Source organism: Corythoichthys intestinalis, chromosome 6 (assembly GCF_030265065.1).
Source record: "Corythoichthys intestinalis isolate RoL2023-P3 chromosome 6, ASM3026506v1, whole genome shotgun sequence".
NCBI classification, from domain to species: Eukaryota; Metazoa; Chordata; class Actinopteri; order Syngnathiformes; family Syngnathidae; genus Corythoichthys; species Corythoichthys intestinalis.
The window spans coordinates 42,441,106-42,460,326 of NC_080400.1; the positions used below are offsets into that span (position 1 = coordinate 42,441,106).

The 19,221-nt window shown below is 38.5% G+C and overlaps 1 protein-coding gene across 4 annotated transcripts in view; it reads left to right on the forward strand.

The window, feature by feature from the left end:
• Positions 1 to 19,221, forward strand: part of usp2a (ubiquitin specific peptidase 2a) — a 95,452-nt gene that overhangs the window by 67,664 nt on the left and 8,567 nt on the right. For all 4 annotated transcript variants that reach the window (XM_057839046.1, XM_057839048.1, XM_057839047.1 and 1 more), the window contains 4 exons: positions 10,624 to 10,674; positions 14,782 to 14,905; positions 15,006 to 15,117; positions 15,220 to 15,330. In XM_057839046.1, coding sequence (XP_057695029.1) covers positions 10,624 to 10,674; positions 14,782 to 14,905; positions 15,006 to 15,117; positions 15,220 to 15,330 — 398 coding nt within the window. The remainder of the gene's footprint in view (positions 1 to 10,623; positions 10,675 to 14,781; positions 14,906 to 15,005; positions 15,118 to 15,219; positions 15,331 to 19,221) is intronic.

Consider the following 19,221-nt stretch of genomic DNA (forward strand, 5'->3'; position numbering starts at 1 on the left):
GGATGGGAATCGAAATCCGATTCCAATTCGGAACCGGTTCCGAGTGTTTCGAGGCCTCGACATCACAATGAAAAAGCCTTAACGATCCCTTTAACGATTCCTAAAGACTCGTATTGCGTCGTGACATGTCTTGTTGTCCAGACGCATCAAACTAGCATGGCGCCAAGAACCACTCGCTCCAAAGTTTGACTACATTTCACCAGGAAAGAGTGTGAGAATGAAAGGTTACGACGGGTAAGCACGAGCATTGCAGCCATAAACATAACAATGACAGCACGTAGGTTCAAACGCTCGAAAGTGTGTCTTCACTTCACGAGGAAAAATTACAACAAAGCGACTTGCAGTCATTGCAAGGTGGAGATAACTGGATCAGGAGGGAATACGACTGCGCTGTCCTCACAGAGAGGCTAAGGCTCAGTCCTGGCTATACAGCTAGCTAAACTCCCAAATGACGATGCAGAAGACGTTGGTATAATTTGCTGACATTATTCAATCATCACTTGAAGAGTGAAAATAAGAATAGAAATGAAACAAATCCATTTCGTCCCCAATAACAAACAGGTTTGCATCAACGTAAATCAGCGATGATTAGCTGCTAATAACAGTAATAACAAATGGTTAGCATTCGTTCGCTAGCATTAACACATCGTTCAAACCACTACACAACTGGATTTAAGTGTCCGATCGCGAGTGGAAACACAACAACAACAACACAAAAGATGATACATACAGGCGTTGCCTCTGTAGATATTAACATTAACAAAGAACGTAGGCTCGTAGAAGTGTTTCCCTCTCTCACTAACTTGCTCACTCGCTTGGATGCGGCATTTCTTCTTCGGGTGTAAGCGCGCTCTTCTTCACGTGAGCGCGTTCTTCTTCGCGTGAGGAAACGCAAGGGCGCCCCCACTTGAGCGTGTAAGCGCCACAAAAACTAAAAGGCATGCATTTCAATGTATTGGTAAATAATACATGTTAATCCAGTGGTCCCCAAACTGCGGCCTGCGGCCCAAATACAGCCCGCCTCCACATTTGGTCCGGCCAGTTTTAATTTTTTTTTTTCTCAATCGTGTTATTTATTTCCTGGCCTTTTCCTTGAAGAATTCAGAGAGGGTTATTTAGTTATTATCTATTTAATTAATAGTGTTTTTATTATTAATTATTATTATTATATTATATTATTATTTTTATTTTATTTACTTTCATTCCGTGAAGAATCCAGAAAGGGTTATTTGATTGTGGCTTTCTGAAAAACAATAATTTTTTACATGTATGCACTTCTGCAATCGTCACACTTTTTCTGTCACAAACTGACCCCGGCCCCTCATCAGAGAAGGGAAAAGTTATGTGGCCCTCACAGGAAAAAGTTTGGGGACCCCTGCTTTAACACATATTGCCAAAGGCAGAACAACAACCTATCTGCCAATATACACTGTATACCAATATTTTTTATTTCTATTAGATAAATGTTTCAGTAAAATGTTACACATTCTTGTGTATTTGCCACTTATTGCCACAGTTAAAATTGAGGCTTTGGGCCTCTTTTGATCTCGTTGTGAGTTTGTAAGGTTGTGACTTCTGATTAAACAAACTCGATGCCAATCAAAACGTTTGTTCTTCTTTTTCCCCAAATTAGAATCGATAAGAGAATCGATAAAGAATCGAATCGTTAAGCAATATCGATAATGGAATCGGAATCGTAAAAATCCTATCAATTCCCATCCCTATTTACCATACACTACATACACATACACTTATACCATGTGTGTGATAAATCACAATAGAGCACAGATGTGGTGCATTTAAAAAAAAAAAAAACGTTAATGGTGATAAACATCCAGTCTAATTGAAATGGGATGGTTGGTACTGAATGAACATTTTTCAGTGTCATTGACGGCAATAGACTTCGCTGTCAGTAAGTCTTTTAAATATAAATGTCCTTTGTTTGGTCCCTTGGTATTTTGTTATTTAATTGTGACATACCGTTTAAAAAATGTATGAAATAACCCATTTTCAAAAATACAGAAAAAAAGTGAAAATGGATTGTCCTCCATCACTGTAAATGGCAGAGAATGAGTTAATGAAAACTAAATGAGTGGCTAACAGCTACTCATTCGCCATGAACAAAACTTTTATTAGCTTTTATCCCCAAAATAATAATTAAAACTACTAAATCGTGGCATTCCACTCTATAATTGAGAACCCCCCCCCCCTTTTTTTTTTTTTTTAATATGTTTAAAAAACTAGTCACCGTGTACATGTGTACATTTACTGCAAACTGTTGAGACTTGCAAAAGTTTCAAAAGGAATATTATACTTGGAGAGATTAGGACTAATGAGACATGTATGTGGATGTTATTGGCCTGGCATTACTCCAGTTCTGTGTTCACTTGGATCACTTCGACAACATTGACATTTGTCTTGAGAACTTTAAAAGAACACGAAAATAAACTAAACTAGGACAGTTCTTGTGTATACAACAGTAAGATTTAACAATGAGTTTGTTCAAACATGATGCTCTTCTCAGCCAAAATATCAAGTATGTGGTATCACATTCGTGTTCAAAAGTGTTGGCTCTTTAGAAAGCTGTCATAAGGTTGTTACTTCAACAGCCTTCAAATTGCCTTTCCTTTCTCTTGCCATATCAACAGCCGTATGTCTGTAATATATCTTTTTTGATTCCTTAGTTTATCATTTACGTTAACAAAGAATGTGTGTGGCCTGTTAAATCTTTCATTTTGCTTCACATCAAGTGGATTCATTTATAAATAAGCATGAAAAATGTGAGGAAATACACCTTGCTGTGATCTTATGACTTGTGTCTTGTACTCCAAAATTGGCCTCCAGCAGATGTCAGTCTTTAAATTAAATGAGCAAAATGGTTGGAAAGATAATCTCATTACACATAAACTGTTGGGTACTTGCCAAGGGACATTTGGTATGTCCCTGATTTCTGTTTTAATGGGAACCTTGGACTTAAAGACTTGTAGGCCCTAATAAGCCACATTTGTTCTCTTTTACTAAAATAAGCTATTAGAAACACAAAATATTGCCAGTGATTTAAAAATCTAATATTTAGTACATGTTTTGACTTATTGAGGGTGCCATGTTTTTATACCTGTAATGGACGCTCTGGGTGATGACGTAGATAGTCACTATCACACGACGAATACTACCGGGTTGCTGCAATTTCCTCTACACGGTGAGGCGTCCAACACATGCGCACATTGGTTAAAAATCGGCGAGTGCTTGCTACTTATGTTTTTGTTGAGTCTTTTATTACCTTTTCATTGCCTCAAAATACTACTTTTAAGCATAGTATTTTCCTGTGGTAGCTTTAAAGCACATTGTTGATCTGTTGATCACATTAGTCACGTAGCATATTTAAACCCCCCTTATTTGATATTAGTACGTTTAAGTACTTTCTGAAGGCATCTTTAGTATGCTCTGTCTGTATGCATCTAAACAAAACAAGCTGAAAGCTCACGATAGTACTTCGGGTGTCAAATTCGCCTCTTGTAAGACGTTTCGCTGTTGTAGCACATTTTGGCAGAACAGTCTTTTTTTTCCTACTCTCGTCTCATCCCGTCTTTCCGATTAATTTTGCTTTTGCTGCTCGTTTTGTGAAATATTGACAGTGTTGTCATGCTCATTAATATTCCTCTCGGGTTCAAATTCAAAGGGTTGAACAGATGATATGTTTATGTTGCTAGAGTGATACTCTTGAAGTCCAGCAGCGTAACTATGTGACATCACAGCCCTGCGACTTTAACAACAATGATGACCTACTAGTTAAACTAATTTTACAAATTGTTTAAAAACGAAAACATCAAGAGGGGTTTCATTATCAAATGATTTTAACTCATAATAACGTTTAATCATTTCGGAACTACAAGTCTTTATACCCGTGGATCCCTTTGAGAAGAGCAAGTTAACCCTGATTCCTGGAATGGCCTTCTTTCTGTTTTCAATGCTTTTAGACCGAAAGGAGCAGTATTTCTGAAGTAGATCAGCAGCCCAGGGCATTTTATGACATTTATGAATGAAGCATTCATACTAGTGTTCCCTATGGGCCACCACTTTAGTGTACAGTATGCATACTGTACATCTGCTTGCTCACGTGAAGCATCTGGGATGTAAGGGTGTATGATCCATCTTGTGACTCTGTGCATGCATCTTTACTTTCAAGCGGCAAGTGTGGCAATTTAAAACATGGTGATCTTTTAATGCATTCCTACTTTCTAACGGCAAGTGTGGCAGAATTTAGAACATGGCACTGTTGTTTTTGGCAGCCCTTTTAATTTTCATTTTAGTCTTTTGAATGATAATACTTACTAGTCTTAGTCATTTCAAACTTTGTCTTGGTCTAGTTTTTTTGAAGAAAACTCCGACTAATTTCGTCTAGTTTTAGTGAACGTTTCCTCAATGTTTTCATCTGTAAAGTTCAAAAGTTTTATAAAAAAAAATTAATGAATAAATGTTTCCAACTATTTTGAATGAACATTGACAGATGAGCACATATTTTAGCATCTAAAAGCCTCTACAAATCTATCACCAACTTGGTGATAATACATACTCAGCAGGATAACAGTAAATTGTTTTCAATTAATTATACCCACCTGGACACCAAGAACTGTATGTAAAAAAAGTAAGAGTTAAGGGGACGCTCGCCGTTAGCATTAGCCAAATGCTAAAGTGAACGTGAATGCTATGCTAACGCTACAAGTTAGATTTAGTGTACAACAAGCAATCAGCACAGATATTTAAAGGCTAAAGAAACATTTTATATTCTCTCTTGCCAAAATAAATATTACTGTGTGTGTCTCAAAACTAGCAATGGGAAGACTGGAGAGGAAACTGGCACGTCACATGAGTGACAGAACTCGACACTGCTATGATGCAGGCTAAGTACACAAAATGTCAGACATGTGAATGTGTGACTGAAACCATGGCGCATTTTTGTCTCGTTCTTGTCAAGTCAGACAAAAACTGACATTCGTCTCGTTATGTTTGTCTCCCAAGACACGTTTTAGCTCATTATCGTCTGGTCATCGTCATTAAAATAATGTTCGTCGACGAAATATTTTCATTTATAGTCATTATTGACGCAAAAAACAATGCAATATGGTGAACTTGACATCGTTAAATATTCTTAAGGAACACATACATTGAGGGATGTTGAATACAAACCAGACAAACAAAAATCTTAGCGTATAATCTGTAATAGTACACTAGGGTGATAGCCAACATTGTTTTTTTAAAGCTCAGAGGTTCTCGTGTGGTATGAAGTGTTTTCTGCTCCTTTGTCTGACATTGCCAATTTCCTTTTGTTGTTTGTTTGGTTAGTGATGACATATAGGTCACTTTCATATGGATCTGCCTTCTTACTGCAGAGGTGTAAGATAGACATCTGATTTTTATCCACATATGAATGAGTTTAGGTCATATTGGAAGAAAATGTAATTGGACTGTTCACACTGTGTGAAAACATCTGATGCAGTATGTGCAAAGAAACTGGAATTTACCCGCGCTATAAAAGCGCGGTTGCATCAGAGCCAAAATAACCTAGTTTTGAATAACTGTATTTTCCAGACTATTAGTTGCTTTTTTTTATTCATAATTTGGCTGGGCACGTGACTTTTACTCAGATGCGCCTAATACAGGGTTCCCACAAGTTCTTAGAAATTCTTAAGTTGACTGATCTTGATAGTGTTTTTAAAAGTCTGGTAAGAAGTAAAAAGTCTTAAGTCTGGCAGGTCTTAAATTCACTGAATTGTAACTTCCGCTGCATCGCATGTTTTTTTTTTTTTTGTTTTGTTTTGTTTTGTTTTTTTGTGTGTGCGTGTATGTGTATTTGAGGATATACTGATTTATCATGCGGTTAGCTGTAAAATTTATCCCAGAATTGGCTCCAAATTCTGTTCTAAATCTTCTTAAAAAGCTTTTTCAATTAGCAAAATTTTACTTGCTGAAACCTGTTGGAACCCTATTTGTATATGGTTTCCGTGAGACGGGCACTCGAGGCATGCTCTACTTCCAGAGTTGGCGGAGTTGTTCAGATGGGATATTGTGTGTGTGTTGTTTTTTTCCAGCTTGTTTATTCTTTATTTTTACCCAAAATTGACGGTATGCCTTAAAATCCAGCGCACCCTATATATGGATTCTGATTGGGCTTACGTTGGAAAACCGTGCACTTCAGATATACAGTGCCTTGCAAAAGTATTCGGCCCCCTTGAACCTTGCAACCTTTCGCCACATTTCAGGCTTCAAACATAAAGATATAAAATTTAAATTTTTTGTCAAGAATCAACAACAAGTGGGACACAATCGTGAAGTGGAAAAAAGTTTATTGGATAATTTAAACTTTTTTAACAAATAAAAAACTGAAAAGTGGGGCGTGCAATATTATTCGGCCCCCTTGCGTTAATACTTTGTAGCGCCACCTTTTGCTCCAATTACAGCTGCAAGTCGCTTGGGGTATGTTTCTATCAGTTTTGCACATCGAGAGACTGACATTCTTGCCCATTCTTCCTTGCAAAACAGCTCGAGCTCAGTGAGGTTGGATGGAGAGTGTTTGTGAACAGCAGTCTTCAGCTCTTTCCACAGATTCTTGATTGGATTCAGGTCTGGACTTTGACTTGGCCATTCTAACACCTGGATACGTTTATTTTTGAACCATTCCACAGTAGATTTGGCTTTATGTTTTGGATCATTGTCCTGTTGGAAGATAAATCTCCGTCCCAGTCTCAGGTCTTGTGCAGATACCAACAGGTTTTCTTCCAGAATGTTCCTGTATTTGGCTGCATCCATCTTCCCGTCAATTTTAACCATCTTCCCTGTCCCTGCTGAAGAAAAGCAGGCCCAAACCATGATGCTGCCACCACCATGTTTGACAGTGGGGATGGTGTGTTCAGGGTGATGAGCTGTGTTGCTTTTACGCCAAACATATCGTTTTGCATTGTGGCCAAAAAGTTCAATTTTGGTTTCATCTGACCAGAGCACCTTCTTCCACATGTTTGGTGTGTCTCCCAGGTGGCTTGTGGCAAACTTTAAACGAGACTTTTTATGGATATCTTTGAGAAATGGCTTTCTTCTTGCCACTCTTCCATAAAGGCCAGATTTGTGCAGTGTACGACTGATTGTTGTCCTATGGACAGACTCTCCCACCTCAGCTGTAGATCTCTGCAGTTCATCCAGAGTGATCATGGGCCTCTTGGCTGCATGTCTGATCAGTTTTCTCCTTGTTTGAGAAGAAAGTTTGGAAGGACGGCCGGGTCTTGGTAGATTTGCAGTGGTCTGATGCTCCTTCCATTTCAATATGATGGCTTGCACAGTGCTCCTTGAGATGTTTAAAGCTTGGGAAATCTTTTTGTATCCATATCCGGCTTTAAACTTCTCCACAACAGTATCTCGGACCTGCCTGGTGTGTTCCTTGGTTTTCATAATGCTCTCTGCACTTTAAACAGAACCCTGAGACTATCACAGAGCAGGTGCATTTATACGGAGACTTGATTACACACAGGTGGATTCTATTTATCACCATCGGTCATTTAGGACAACATTGGATCATTCAGAGATCCTCACTGAACTTCTGGAGTGAGTTTGCTGCACTGAAAGTAAAGGGGCCGAATAATATTGCACGCCCCCCTTTTCAGTTTTTTATTTGTTAAAAAAGTTTAAATTATCCAATAAATGTTGTTCCACTTCACGGTTGTGTCCCACTTGTTGTTGATTCTTGACAAAAAAATCTTTGTTTGAAGCCTGAAATGTGGCGAAAGGTTGCAAGATTCAAGCGGGCTGAATACTTTTGCAAGGCACTGTAAGTAATTCTTTTTTAAAACAAGTCTTTCTTTTTTTTTTCTCTCTCTCAAATTGCTGATGCAGATACAAAAGTCAGTACGGTCAGTAGAGTCCCAAATTCGTTCCATCTACTAAGTTTAACGCACACACTCCTAAATCCCACCACATTCACCACTATTTGCTATATTCAATCTTGTATTAGCCAACCAAACAATAGATATTATATTATGTTCAAATTAATACAAATCGGTCTATTTGCATGATAGGAAAGTAATTCAGTGTTTTTGTGTTTTAGCTGATCACACTGCCTCACTACCCCAGCCAAAGTGTGTGTACATGGCTTAAATCCACTAACCACACACACACACTCACACACACCATTGATGCTTTAACTTGCTTACGAATGAGAAGCAGAGCAGCATTTGCATAACGGAATTAGCTGTCATTATGGTCATGCTTCTGGCTAAGATCAGAGCACAAGCCAGCGATTCACATTCATGTACAAATCCTATATGACACGGGGCTTAGGAAGTGGATAGAAATGTAATTACATTTTGTTTGGTGTCACTGTGTATCACATAAATTGATGGGCAGGTTATATTAATCATGTTAGCGAAAACTACAGCGATTTCTAACCTTCGACAATACTGACTGTCAGATTATATGACAATTTGCATAATTGCAATATTTCGGAGTACGGAATGTCTTACCAAAAGAGTAATATAAAATATGTAATCTTCAATTTCTTTCAAATTGGAGTATAATAGAATAAATAGGTTGCTCAAAATAAGTAAAGTTGTGGTCACAACCTTAAAATATTGACATTTTAGTCTTGATTTAAAGCCAATAAGGCCTCAAGTTGTTTCATTGAAGGCTTGTAAATCATGAAAATGAGTCACACACACACACACTCACTCCACTCTCAGCCTCTTACTGTAATGTCCTTTTGCTCCGCATCCTTTAAAAAAAAAAAAAGATAAGAATAGCGTTGCTACAGAAACAGAGCAGGGATGTTGTTTTCATAGCTGTGACGTCAGCCAGGTTTAGCATCAGCCAATAGCAAGCCGACTAACAGGCACAATCTGGCAATGGCTCACTCAACACAGCGTGTGCCTTGTGTGTGCGCACGCATTAATGGAGTACTGTATCTTGTGTAATACAATTTCAGGTGTGCATCTTATCTTGCTGGAGCTTTTAATGCAGCTTGTTATCACACAAATGTTTGATGAAAAATAATGGTATTTTCTGAAAATGGTATTTTTTGGTGACGCATGCACTCTTAAAAAGAAAGTGATGTATAAGGGTATGATATACTCGCTCTGCCACTTAAAGCAGGATACATTCCTTATCCACCCCCTGATGATGTGTTAGTTCTTCTAGCCGTTCAATTATATAACCACTGTGCTTATGTAATGGAATGTTAACAGCAGTATGTGACAAGTTCTTTTTGATTTGTACATTTTTTCATTCTGTCAAGACTGAAATCGCGGTAATATGCCACTTCAGCAGCTATGTCAATTTCACACAAATAAGGCTGAATCCTGATTTGACCGAAAATGTCATTGCTACTGACACAACATCAGTCGATCCATTAATGTTCTATAGCCCTTATCTTCTGTCACGTGGAGCTGTAGCCTCGCACTGCAGACTTATAGGGAAAGGCAGATAACACTCTTAAATGGTTGCCCATCATTCCCAGGAAACATTGAGACTACATCATTATCCAAATAGAGGTGTAAAACATTGTTTCCTTCCATCATGACTGAGAACCCTTATAAATTTTACAACTGCATAACGGTATTACATGCAAAACAAATGGAATGAAAACTGGTTTTGAAAGTCGTAAGTCTGGAAAAGTCATAATAAAGGGTCTTTAAAAGGCATTGAATCCTGTCTTAAAAGGTTTTAAATCACATTTTAAAATGTGCTGTATTGCATAGAATTGTGAGATGTTTTCCAACTTTCTAGGACAGGGGTCACCAACTCCGGTCCTCTAGGGCGCTTGCCTAGTCTGTTTTTCAGGTCTCTCTCCACTAAATCACTTGAATTAAATGATCAAAACGAGCCTGATTATTTGATTCAGGTTTGTTGGAGGAGGGAGAAATGGAAAACAGATTGGATAGGTAAACTAGAGGACCAGAGTTGGTGACCCCTGTTCTAGGAGTTATTGATTATTTTTGCAAGATTGCCTGTTAAATTTGCCCCCTATTTGAATAATATATTAAATAAATTCTAATTTTGGTGGTATTAAAAATGTCTTAATTTTCAATTGATTAAACCTGTAGGAACCCTGCTTTTGGCATTTGAACATGAAACATGACGTTCATTTGGACATTTGGAAATGAAACAGCAGGCCAAATGTGGCTCCTGGGTCTTGATTTTGACACCTGTGGTTAAATACAAAATATGACAATCGCATCCTTGTTTCATGTGCTCACTTACTGTATACTTTAGAGCACAGGTGTCAAACCGGTCCTCAATGGGCCACAGTAGGTACTGGATTTCATTCCAACCAAACTAGATGAATACATTTTCACCAATCTGGTGTCTTACAAGTGTAATTGGTTGATTGCAGTCAGGTGCTGCTTATTTTAGCAGAAATCTCATTGGTTAAACTGTCTGTGCTGGATCTGTTGGAACAAAGACCAGGACCCACTGCGGCCCTTTGTGGAATCGTTTTGACGCCCATTCTTTAGAGTTTATTTAATCTGTTGGAGAAAAATGTCTTTTATATGTCAGAACTTAATTACCATATTACAGTAACAATTACAGTGCTTGTTAACTTGCCTCAGAGTTTAATCTAAATACTCATTATTTGTCTTGCAGAACTCAAAAAGTGCCCAGGGACTGGTGGGGCTGAAAAACCTAGGCAACACTGTAAGTATAACACCCACTTCATCACAGACATCATGTTGCGGTATAAAAACTAGTGTTGCACCGATACCATTTTTTGGCCCCGATACCGATCCCTGGCTGTGCAGTATCGGCCGATATAGATACCATTCCGATACCATTTTGTTTGAAGAAGAGAAAAAATATAATACAGTATATATACTGTTTATATGAAGAGCTACATACTTGCATGTAAAACCATTGCTATCATCACTTTATCAGGCAGCTGCTTACCTTTGTGAAACAGGAAAAAGACTAATACAAAGTGAATCCATTAGAAATTTTTATTGCATACCTGGTATGGGTGACAAATAATAATTATTTAATAATAATCGATCACAGCATCCTGTCTCTCCATCATACTCCTCTCCTCATACACATTTTATATTTATAGATCTTATACTTTACACGTGCAAGTCACTTTTGAGATTTTAACTTATCGTCCACTGTAAAGGGAGATTCTGCGCAATTTCATTGTACAACTGTGTAATGACAATCAAGGGCTATTCTGTTCTAAGTGGGGCGCACTTGCTCACGCAAAGCAGGACGCGCTTACACGCCAGGAGAAGACGCACAGATCTGAAGCATCCGAGCAAGTGAGCGAGCTAATGAGAAAGGAAAATACAGCTGCGAGCTTACGTACATTTTTGATGCTTGTAAAATATCTACAGAGGCAACGCCTGTATGTATCGTCTTTTGTATTGTTGTTGTGTGTTTCCACTCGCAATTGGACACTTAAAGCCAGTGGTGTAGTTGGATGATCATTTGGGAATTTAGCTAGCTGCATACTACCAAATGACAATGCAAGACATCGGTATGATTTTTTTTTTTTTTTACTTAGTTGTGCCATTGATCATTGCTTGAAGAATGAAACTAAAAATAGAAATTAAACAATCAACTTCGTCCTCAGTAACAAACATGTTCACAACAACGCAAATCTACGATGATTCGCTGCTAATACAGTTATGACATTCACAAATGGTTAGCATGCAACTGCACATCATCCAGACAACTACACAACTGGCGTTAAGTGTTCGATCGCAAGTGGAAACACACAACAATACAAAAGACTATACATACAGGTGTTCCCTCTGCTGATAGCATCCGAGCAAGCTAGTGAGAGAGGAAAACACAGCTGCAAGCCTATGTGCATTTTTGATGCTTGTAAAATATCTACACGGGCAACGCCTGTATGTATCGTCTTTTGTATTGTTGTTGTGTGTTTCCACTCGCGACTGGTCACTTAAAGCCAGTTGTGTAGTTGTTTGCTGACCGTTTGTGAATGTCATAACTAGCTAATCAATGCGGGTTTGCGCAGTCGCGAACATGTTTGTTACTGAGGACGAAGTTGTTTGTTTCATTCTTCAAGTCATAACATTAGGATCAAGGGCAAAATAAAGTTAAAAAAATCATACTTATGTCCTGCATTGTCATTTAAGAGTTTAGCTCACTTTATAGCCAGGACTGAGCTGTAGCGTTTTGGTGATGACAGTACAGCTGCGTTCAAGTGATCCCAGTAAATGGTATCGGCGCCCTATTTGTTGGTACTCACCGATACCACCATTTCGCGCCAAATCGGCGCCCCCTGCCGATACTGGTATCGGTATCGGTGCAACAGAAATCAAGACTAGTGTTTTTTGTCATCAATTTGTTGATATCAATGCCAGTACCAGAGTGGGAGTTTGAAGGTGACTTGGAGAGTTTTATTTAAAGTTATTTTATTTTATTTCATTTTATTTTAATTATTCGTGATAACTTTGGATGCCAATTTACTAAATTTACATGACGATTTTTCAAGCCATTTTATGTGGTCCTTTTCTTTGCCTTTCTGCAACATCCCAATTCTCATTAACCCTTTGCGGTTAGTGGACGTGAGGACGCGAACAGTGCGCAAGCCACATAAATTTACATCACCCACCTGCTTGCAGTACACCTCATTCAAAGCGGCAGAAGTTCAGCTTCACCCTTGTTTTTACTTAAGTCGATACACGAAGTAAAACAGGCGATAATGCCATTTGAGTTTTATAGTTTTACTGCCTTCATAAATAAGCATTAAAACGCTGCATGGACCATGTCTTCATGCCCATATTCCGTGGTGTCTGGTCCTTTTTCCAGTTGGAAAGCACTGTTGAGAACTACAGATTTAATTCTGACATCACACCAGAAATGACAATTGTTTCACGTGAGGCCAGTGCTGTGTGTTGTGAAAAGGAGGAGAAGGATCGAGTGGGAGTAGTGCGTAATCGAGTTTAGAGAGTTTATTTGGGGTAGATGATTTTGACTATAGTACGTCCTGTATAAAGGCCAAAAACGCTTATGACAATACCTGCAATTTCTAGTTTCTTATGTTATGAAATATAAAACCATTTAGTCTTTTTTTTTATCTGTTGAATATTCATATTTACAAGTTGAATAAATAATAACAAGCTTCAAAACAGTTAATTGAGCATGTTTGGATGTCATTAGAACATCAATATTACAAATTTTGACAAACGAATTTAGGATTTTTTTGTTTTTATGGGCCCAAAATATTGATATAATTGGTCAGCGAAGACAACAACTGTTTGGACATGAAGGTTACGGTGTCCTGAAAAAAAGGGACCAAACCACGGCCATTGTCAACATTTTTTTCCTTGAAATATAAAGGCAACATCAAAGGTATGCAAAATCAGATGAAATAGACTCAAACCTCAAAGGGTTAATATGCAACTGACTGGATCAAATTTTCACATTCAAGTCTTAAATTTCTAATCTCTTCTCCAATCATCCATCGGTGAAGTGTTTCAGTGGGAAGCTTGTAGGCAATTGCAATGCGTGTGGTGACTGACACATTGCAGAGACATGGGCTACAATGGTTCTTCAATGACACCAATATTCACTTTCATAAAAATATATTGTTGAAAAAATATTCACTCACTTGACACTCTCACTTCAGCAGAATTTCGTGCGCGCATGCGTGCAGAGAGGCCTTTTTCAGTCAGTGTTGAAGCCTTTGCTAGGGCTTCCTGGTTCTAAAATGTTTAGATATTCCTTATTTCTACTTAAATATAACATTCACTCGACGGCAACAAATTCACATGGTTTGGACGTCCAGAGAGATGAACAGAAGGGGGGAAAAAACAGTCAATTGAGAACCAGGCTAGGAGGCCGACTTTAGCTGGTGAGCAAGCGGAGCAATGGACCTTGCACATGAACCTCGCTAGATGGTGATTGCCGGCAAGGGGTGGAGGTTGCAGGTTGGGAGAAAAAGTGACAAAAGTATTGCGCTAAACCACAGCAGATTAACATGTATAAATTTGAATACCCCATTATACTAATACTGTATGCTTGTTGCGGCTCATTTAAGAACCAGTAAGTGGCAACTTCCAGATGGCTTATCTCAGTGCTCGGCGCCCCCGATATTTGAAGGCATGCAGCAAGAACAAAGAGGGAATGTCAAATAAGGAACAATATGACGTCACACCGTTTCCATAATCAAAACCTACAATTTGCAGAATGATATAACTTCACAAATCACCAATCTAGAAAATTACTTTAGTGCCTCTTTAAAATAAATAATAATTGTGTGTTGCTCCTTGTATTGCATCAGTTCATTGGAGAACATTGAACTCTGGGTCAGGGATCACTCTATCGCTTTCATTTTTACTAGTCTGGTCCTGTGTGTGTACATGTGACTACTGCAACTTTGTACTCTAAGCTGTATACCACAACAACTGTGTTTCCCCGGTATTTTTTGAGTACATTTTATCTCGCATATACTTCAAGTATCTCCGGTTTATGTAGCAAAGACAAAAAACAAAAAAAAAACCAGAATGATACTTAGTGGAGCACAGACCTTTGCAACTACTATTGAATGCGGTAGCTGTGTTACTATTCGACTGTTCCACCAAAAAAGCTTTGTTGATACACATAAGGTCCATTGAAGGAAAAAAAGTGGGGAAAAAATCTTGGTATATCAGAAAAAAAATCTTGACAGTAAAACCATTCATCATTGACCCAAGCTCCACCACATTTAGGAGTTTTTCCCAGTAAATGTGCATAGGATTGTTAAAAATTAAGGAAAGCCAACAGTTTGTTTTGCCTTCTTTTTAGTGTTTCATGAATAGTATCCTGCAGTGTCTCAGTAACACACAGAGCCTGCGAGATTACTGCCTGCACAACTCGCACCGAAGAGACCTTAACAACAACAGTCGCACCAACACAGCCCTCATGGAAGGTGAGAGATTCCCCAAGCATAAATTCCCACACTTAACCTCTGGATTTGTCATTTGTAATGGCTTTTTGAGATTAATGTCATTTTTGTGTGTCTGCGGCAGAATTTGCCAAGCTGATACAAACCATGTGGTCATCAACCAGCAGCGAAGCTGTGAGTCCGTCAGAATTCAAAACTCAGATCCAGAGATACGCACCTAGATTTGTGGGATACAAGTAAGCCTGTTTTTTACCTTTTGATTTTTTGGGCTTTTGCCAGGTAGTTTGTCTGAAACGAGAAGCAAGTGGTATCATTTAGTAATTTTCTGTGTTCTCCAGCCAACAGGATGCTCAAGAGTTCCTGCGCTTCCTCTTGGATGGCCTGCACAATGAGGTCAACAGAGTCACTGTCAGGCCAAGAGGCAGCGTCGAAGATTTTGATCACCTACCGTAAGTATCCTGCATTATGTACATGATGTGCTGATCATTCATTGTCTTTTCTGTTCTTTTCCATTTGAACATGAAAAGTCAATCTTTGTTATTTCTTTGAACTAGTGTAGAAATATTAGTCATTCCAGAATGGGAGGACGTTTTACATCCCACCCTTCAAAAAATAGATAATACACATACAAAATACAAAAACACAATTTTTGAGTAAATTTAACCCCCCGCCACCCCAAACAAAATATTGAAATGAATACGCTTGAAAATATTTGTAAAAATACTAAATAATTCTGGAGTGTTCCCTAAAATAACATTTTTCTGTTCAATAAAATATCTCACAGATATGATCAAAACAACTTTTTTTTATTTACTTATTTCCATAAGGTCATAATAGTGGGGTGACGGTGGCGCAGGTGATTGAGCGGGTCGTCCCTTGATTGAAGAATCAGTGTTTCTGTATCAAACTCCCATTTCTGCCATTTTACCCTACTTGCCTGTGCGAAAGTAGTGCGAGAATGAATGGTTGATTTTGGTCAGCGCACTGCTATTAGACTGACCCAGGGCAGCTGTGGCTATGAGAGTAACTTACCATCCGGTTTGTAGTGCAAGAATAATGCAATGTAATACGGCAATAAGTGCTATATAAATCCAATGCATTCTTATTATAAGTTTGTCCTTTTGATCAGCAGCAATCGCTAAATAAACAATTAGATTCTACTCACGAGAAAAAGCTAACATTAGTAGGGATTTGCAACCCTGTTACTGTGATAATGCCAAATATTGTCAATATTAAATACAGTATATCATGGAATAAAAAATTCAGCCATTGATTTGTAAACTGAGTTTATTAAGCCTTTGATAGTTTCTTACCTGTTATTGATGAATATGTAGCCAAAAACAAAAATTCTGAAATGGAGGATTTGAATCTTACTTGAGTAGACATTTAAATGGAGGGCCACGAAACCATTATTAAACTGCTTTAAAATCGGCTCTATTGAAAAAAATATGTTAATTGTAGAAATGTGCGTGTATTTGTGAGCTGTAACAAATAAATGAAAAATATGACAGTGGGCAGTCACACTGCATTAAATGAAACCTCCATTTTATGCAGGTCAGTTTCCTGACCTGCATTAACACCCACATCAGATTAATGCCCCAATTCTTTTTGGATATTATTATACGTTATCTAACGGCTTGTTTAAGGGTCAGTGTTAATCTCTGCAAGATCCCTTTTGCTGTCTTCAAGACTACTTTTAAGTGCCCCTTGCTTCATTCAGTCTGTATAAATGTCATTGTTTCAATCATAGACATTATAATGGTATTGAAGGACACAGGGCTTTTTACGTTGAAAATTCTTGTGAATAAATGTGTAAATCCCTCAATTCTTTATAGATATGGACGTAAAACATTCTGGATTCTTGGTTAAAAGCAAAAAAAACCATGCCGGTAGAATTTATTTTAAGTAAATATGTCAAATGTGCTTCTCGTCTTCAAGTCACACTGTGGCGCCGCCTTCCACTTTGGAACACGCTTTCTTTACTACAATACTGTATATCTACATAGTAAGGCTGTCACAACTAATCAATTAAATCGTTTAATAAATTGACAACAACTTTGATCGATTTTTGCCGGCGGCTATGAACAGTCCCGTTCGGGTCCTTGCTTGTGTATCATGTGAGTACGTATGGGAATCGAAATCCGATTCCAATTCGGAACCGGTTCCGAGTGTTTCGAGGCCTCGACATCACAATGAAAAGGCCTTAACGATCCCTTTAACAATTCCTAAAGACGCGTATTGCGTCGTGACATGTGTTGTTGTCCAGACGCATCAAACTAGCATGGCGCCACTCGCTCCAAAGTTTGACTACACTTCACCGGGAAAGAGTGTGAAAATGAAAGGTGACGACGGGTAAGCACGAGCATTGCAGCCATAAACATAACAATGACAGCACGTAGGTTCAAACCCTTACAAGTGTGTCTTCACTTGCAGTCATTGCAAGTCCCGGCTATACAGCTAGCTAAACTCCCAAATGACGATGCAGAAGACGTTGGTATAATTTGCTGACTTTATTCAACCATCACTTGAAGAGTGACACAAAGAATAGAAATGAAACAAATCAATTTCGTCCCCAATAACAAACAGGTTTGCATCAACGTAAATCAGCGATGATTAGCTGCTAATAACAGTATGGTTAGCATTCATTCGCTAGCATTAGCACATCGTTCAAACCACTACACAACTGGATTTAAGTGTCCGATCGCGAGTGGAAACACAACAACAACAACACAAAAGATGATACATACAGGCGTTGCCTCTGTAGATATTAACATTAACAAAGAAGTAGGCTCGTAGAAGTGTTTCCCTCTCTCACTCACTTGGATGCGGCATTTCTTCTTTGGGTGTATGCGCGCTCCAGCAGTCCTCAAACTGCGGCCCGCGGCCCAAATACGGCCCGCCTCCACATTTGGTCCGGCCATTTTGAATTTTTTTTTTTCCCCCCTCAATCGTGTTATTTATTTTCTGGCCTTTTCCTTGAAGAATTCAGAGAGGGTTATTGGTTATTATCTATTTAATTAATAGTGTTTTTATTATTATTATTATTATTATAAAGAATCCAGAAAGGGTTATTTGATTGTGGCTTCTGAAAAACAATAATTTTTTACATTTATGCACTTCTGCAACCGTCACACTTTTTCTGTAACAAACTGACCCCGGCCCCTCATCAGAGAAGGGAAAAGTTATGTGGCCCTCACAGGAAAAAGTTTGGGGACCCCTGCTTTAACACATATTGCCAAAGGCAGAACAAAAACCTATCTGCCAATATATACCAATATTTTTTATTTCTATTAGATAAATGTTTCAGTAAAATGTTACACATTCTTGTGTATTTGCCACTTATTGCCACAGTTAACATTGAGGCTTTGGGCCTCTTTTGTAAGGTTGTGACTTCTGATTAAACAAACTCGATGCCAATCAAAACGTTTGTTCTTTTTCCCCAAATTAGAATCGATAAGAGAATCGATAAAGAATCGAATCGTTAAGCAATATCGATAATGGAATCGGAATCGTAAAAATCCTATCAATTCCCATCCCTATATGTGAGGCTACGCGCGTGAGCGCCAGTGATTAGAGCAAGGGAGAGAGAGCTTTCATTGATACATTCAGGGCGGGTTGCTGAATCAATACAGTAATATTACGACATGTTGAGAGTTAGATTGTGTTTTGTGTTGTTAGATCCAGTGTGTTTCTGTCAGATGTGAGTAAATGAAGCCAATTGTATTGGTTGTATTCTTGGTTGATGAGACGTTACTACTTAGCACGTTGCGCTCAGCTAGTTAGCGATTATGCTAATCAGTAGAGGTGTGCAAAATTTCCGATTCTTAGATTATTCGCGATTCGGCCGTGGAAGATTCGAGAACGATTCACAAACATCCAAATTCCGATTATTGAAATATGCCAAGTAAAGCGGAAGTACAACACACTCAGCGCGCCGCGCGGGCTTCGGGACGGAACGGAGCGGGAGTAGCTAAACATTATGCTTCTCATTAACCGGCCCCTCGGGTAATGCCAACGCTCAACTCACGGCTCTAGCTCAACTCATGCCACGAGATAAAAAAAACACAACAACATACCTGCCTGCTGCCGAAAAGCTGCTACAAGTACAGCTAAGCTACATAATGTTACGGTAGATATCATTTATATAGGACTAGATGGATTGTAGACTCGGTAGCGGTAGCAGCACATCTGCAAAAAGCTAGATGCGGGCGTTAGTAAACGGCCGCCATCTTAAAGCAGTAAACTTCCCTGCAATGCTGTTGTAGCGAACCTTCCAAGCAAACCTAATTAACTTTTTATCTAAAATACTCCTAAATCGGTAAAATATTGACTTGAATCTA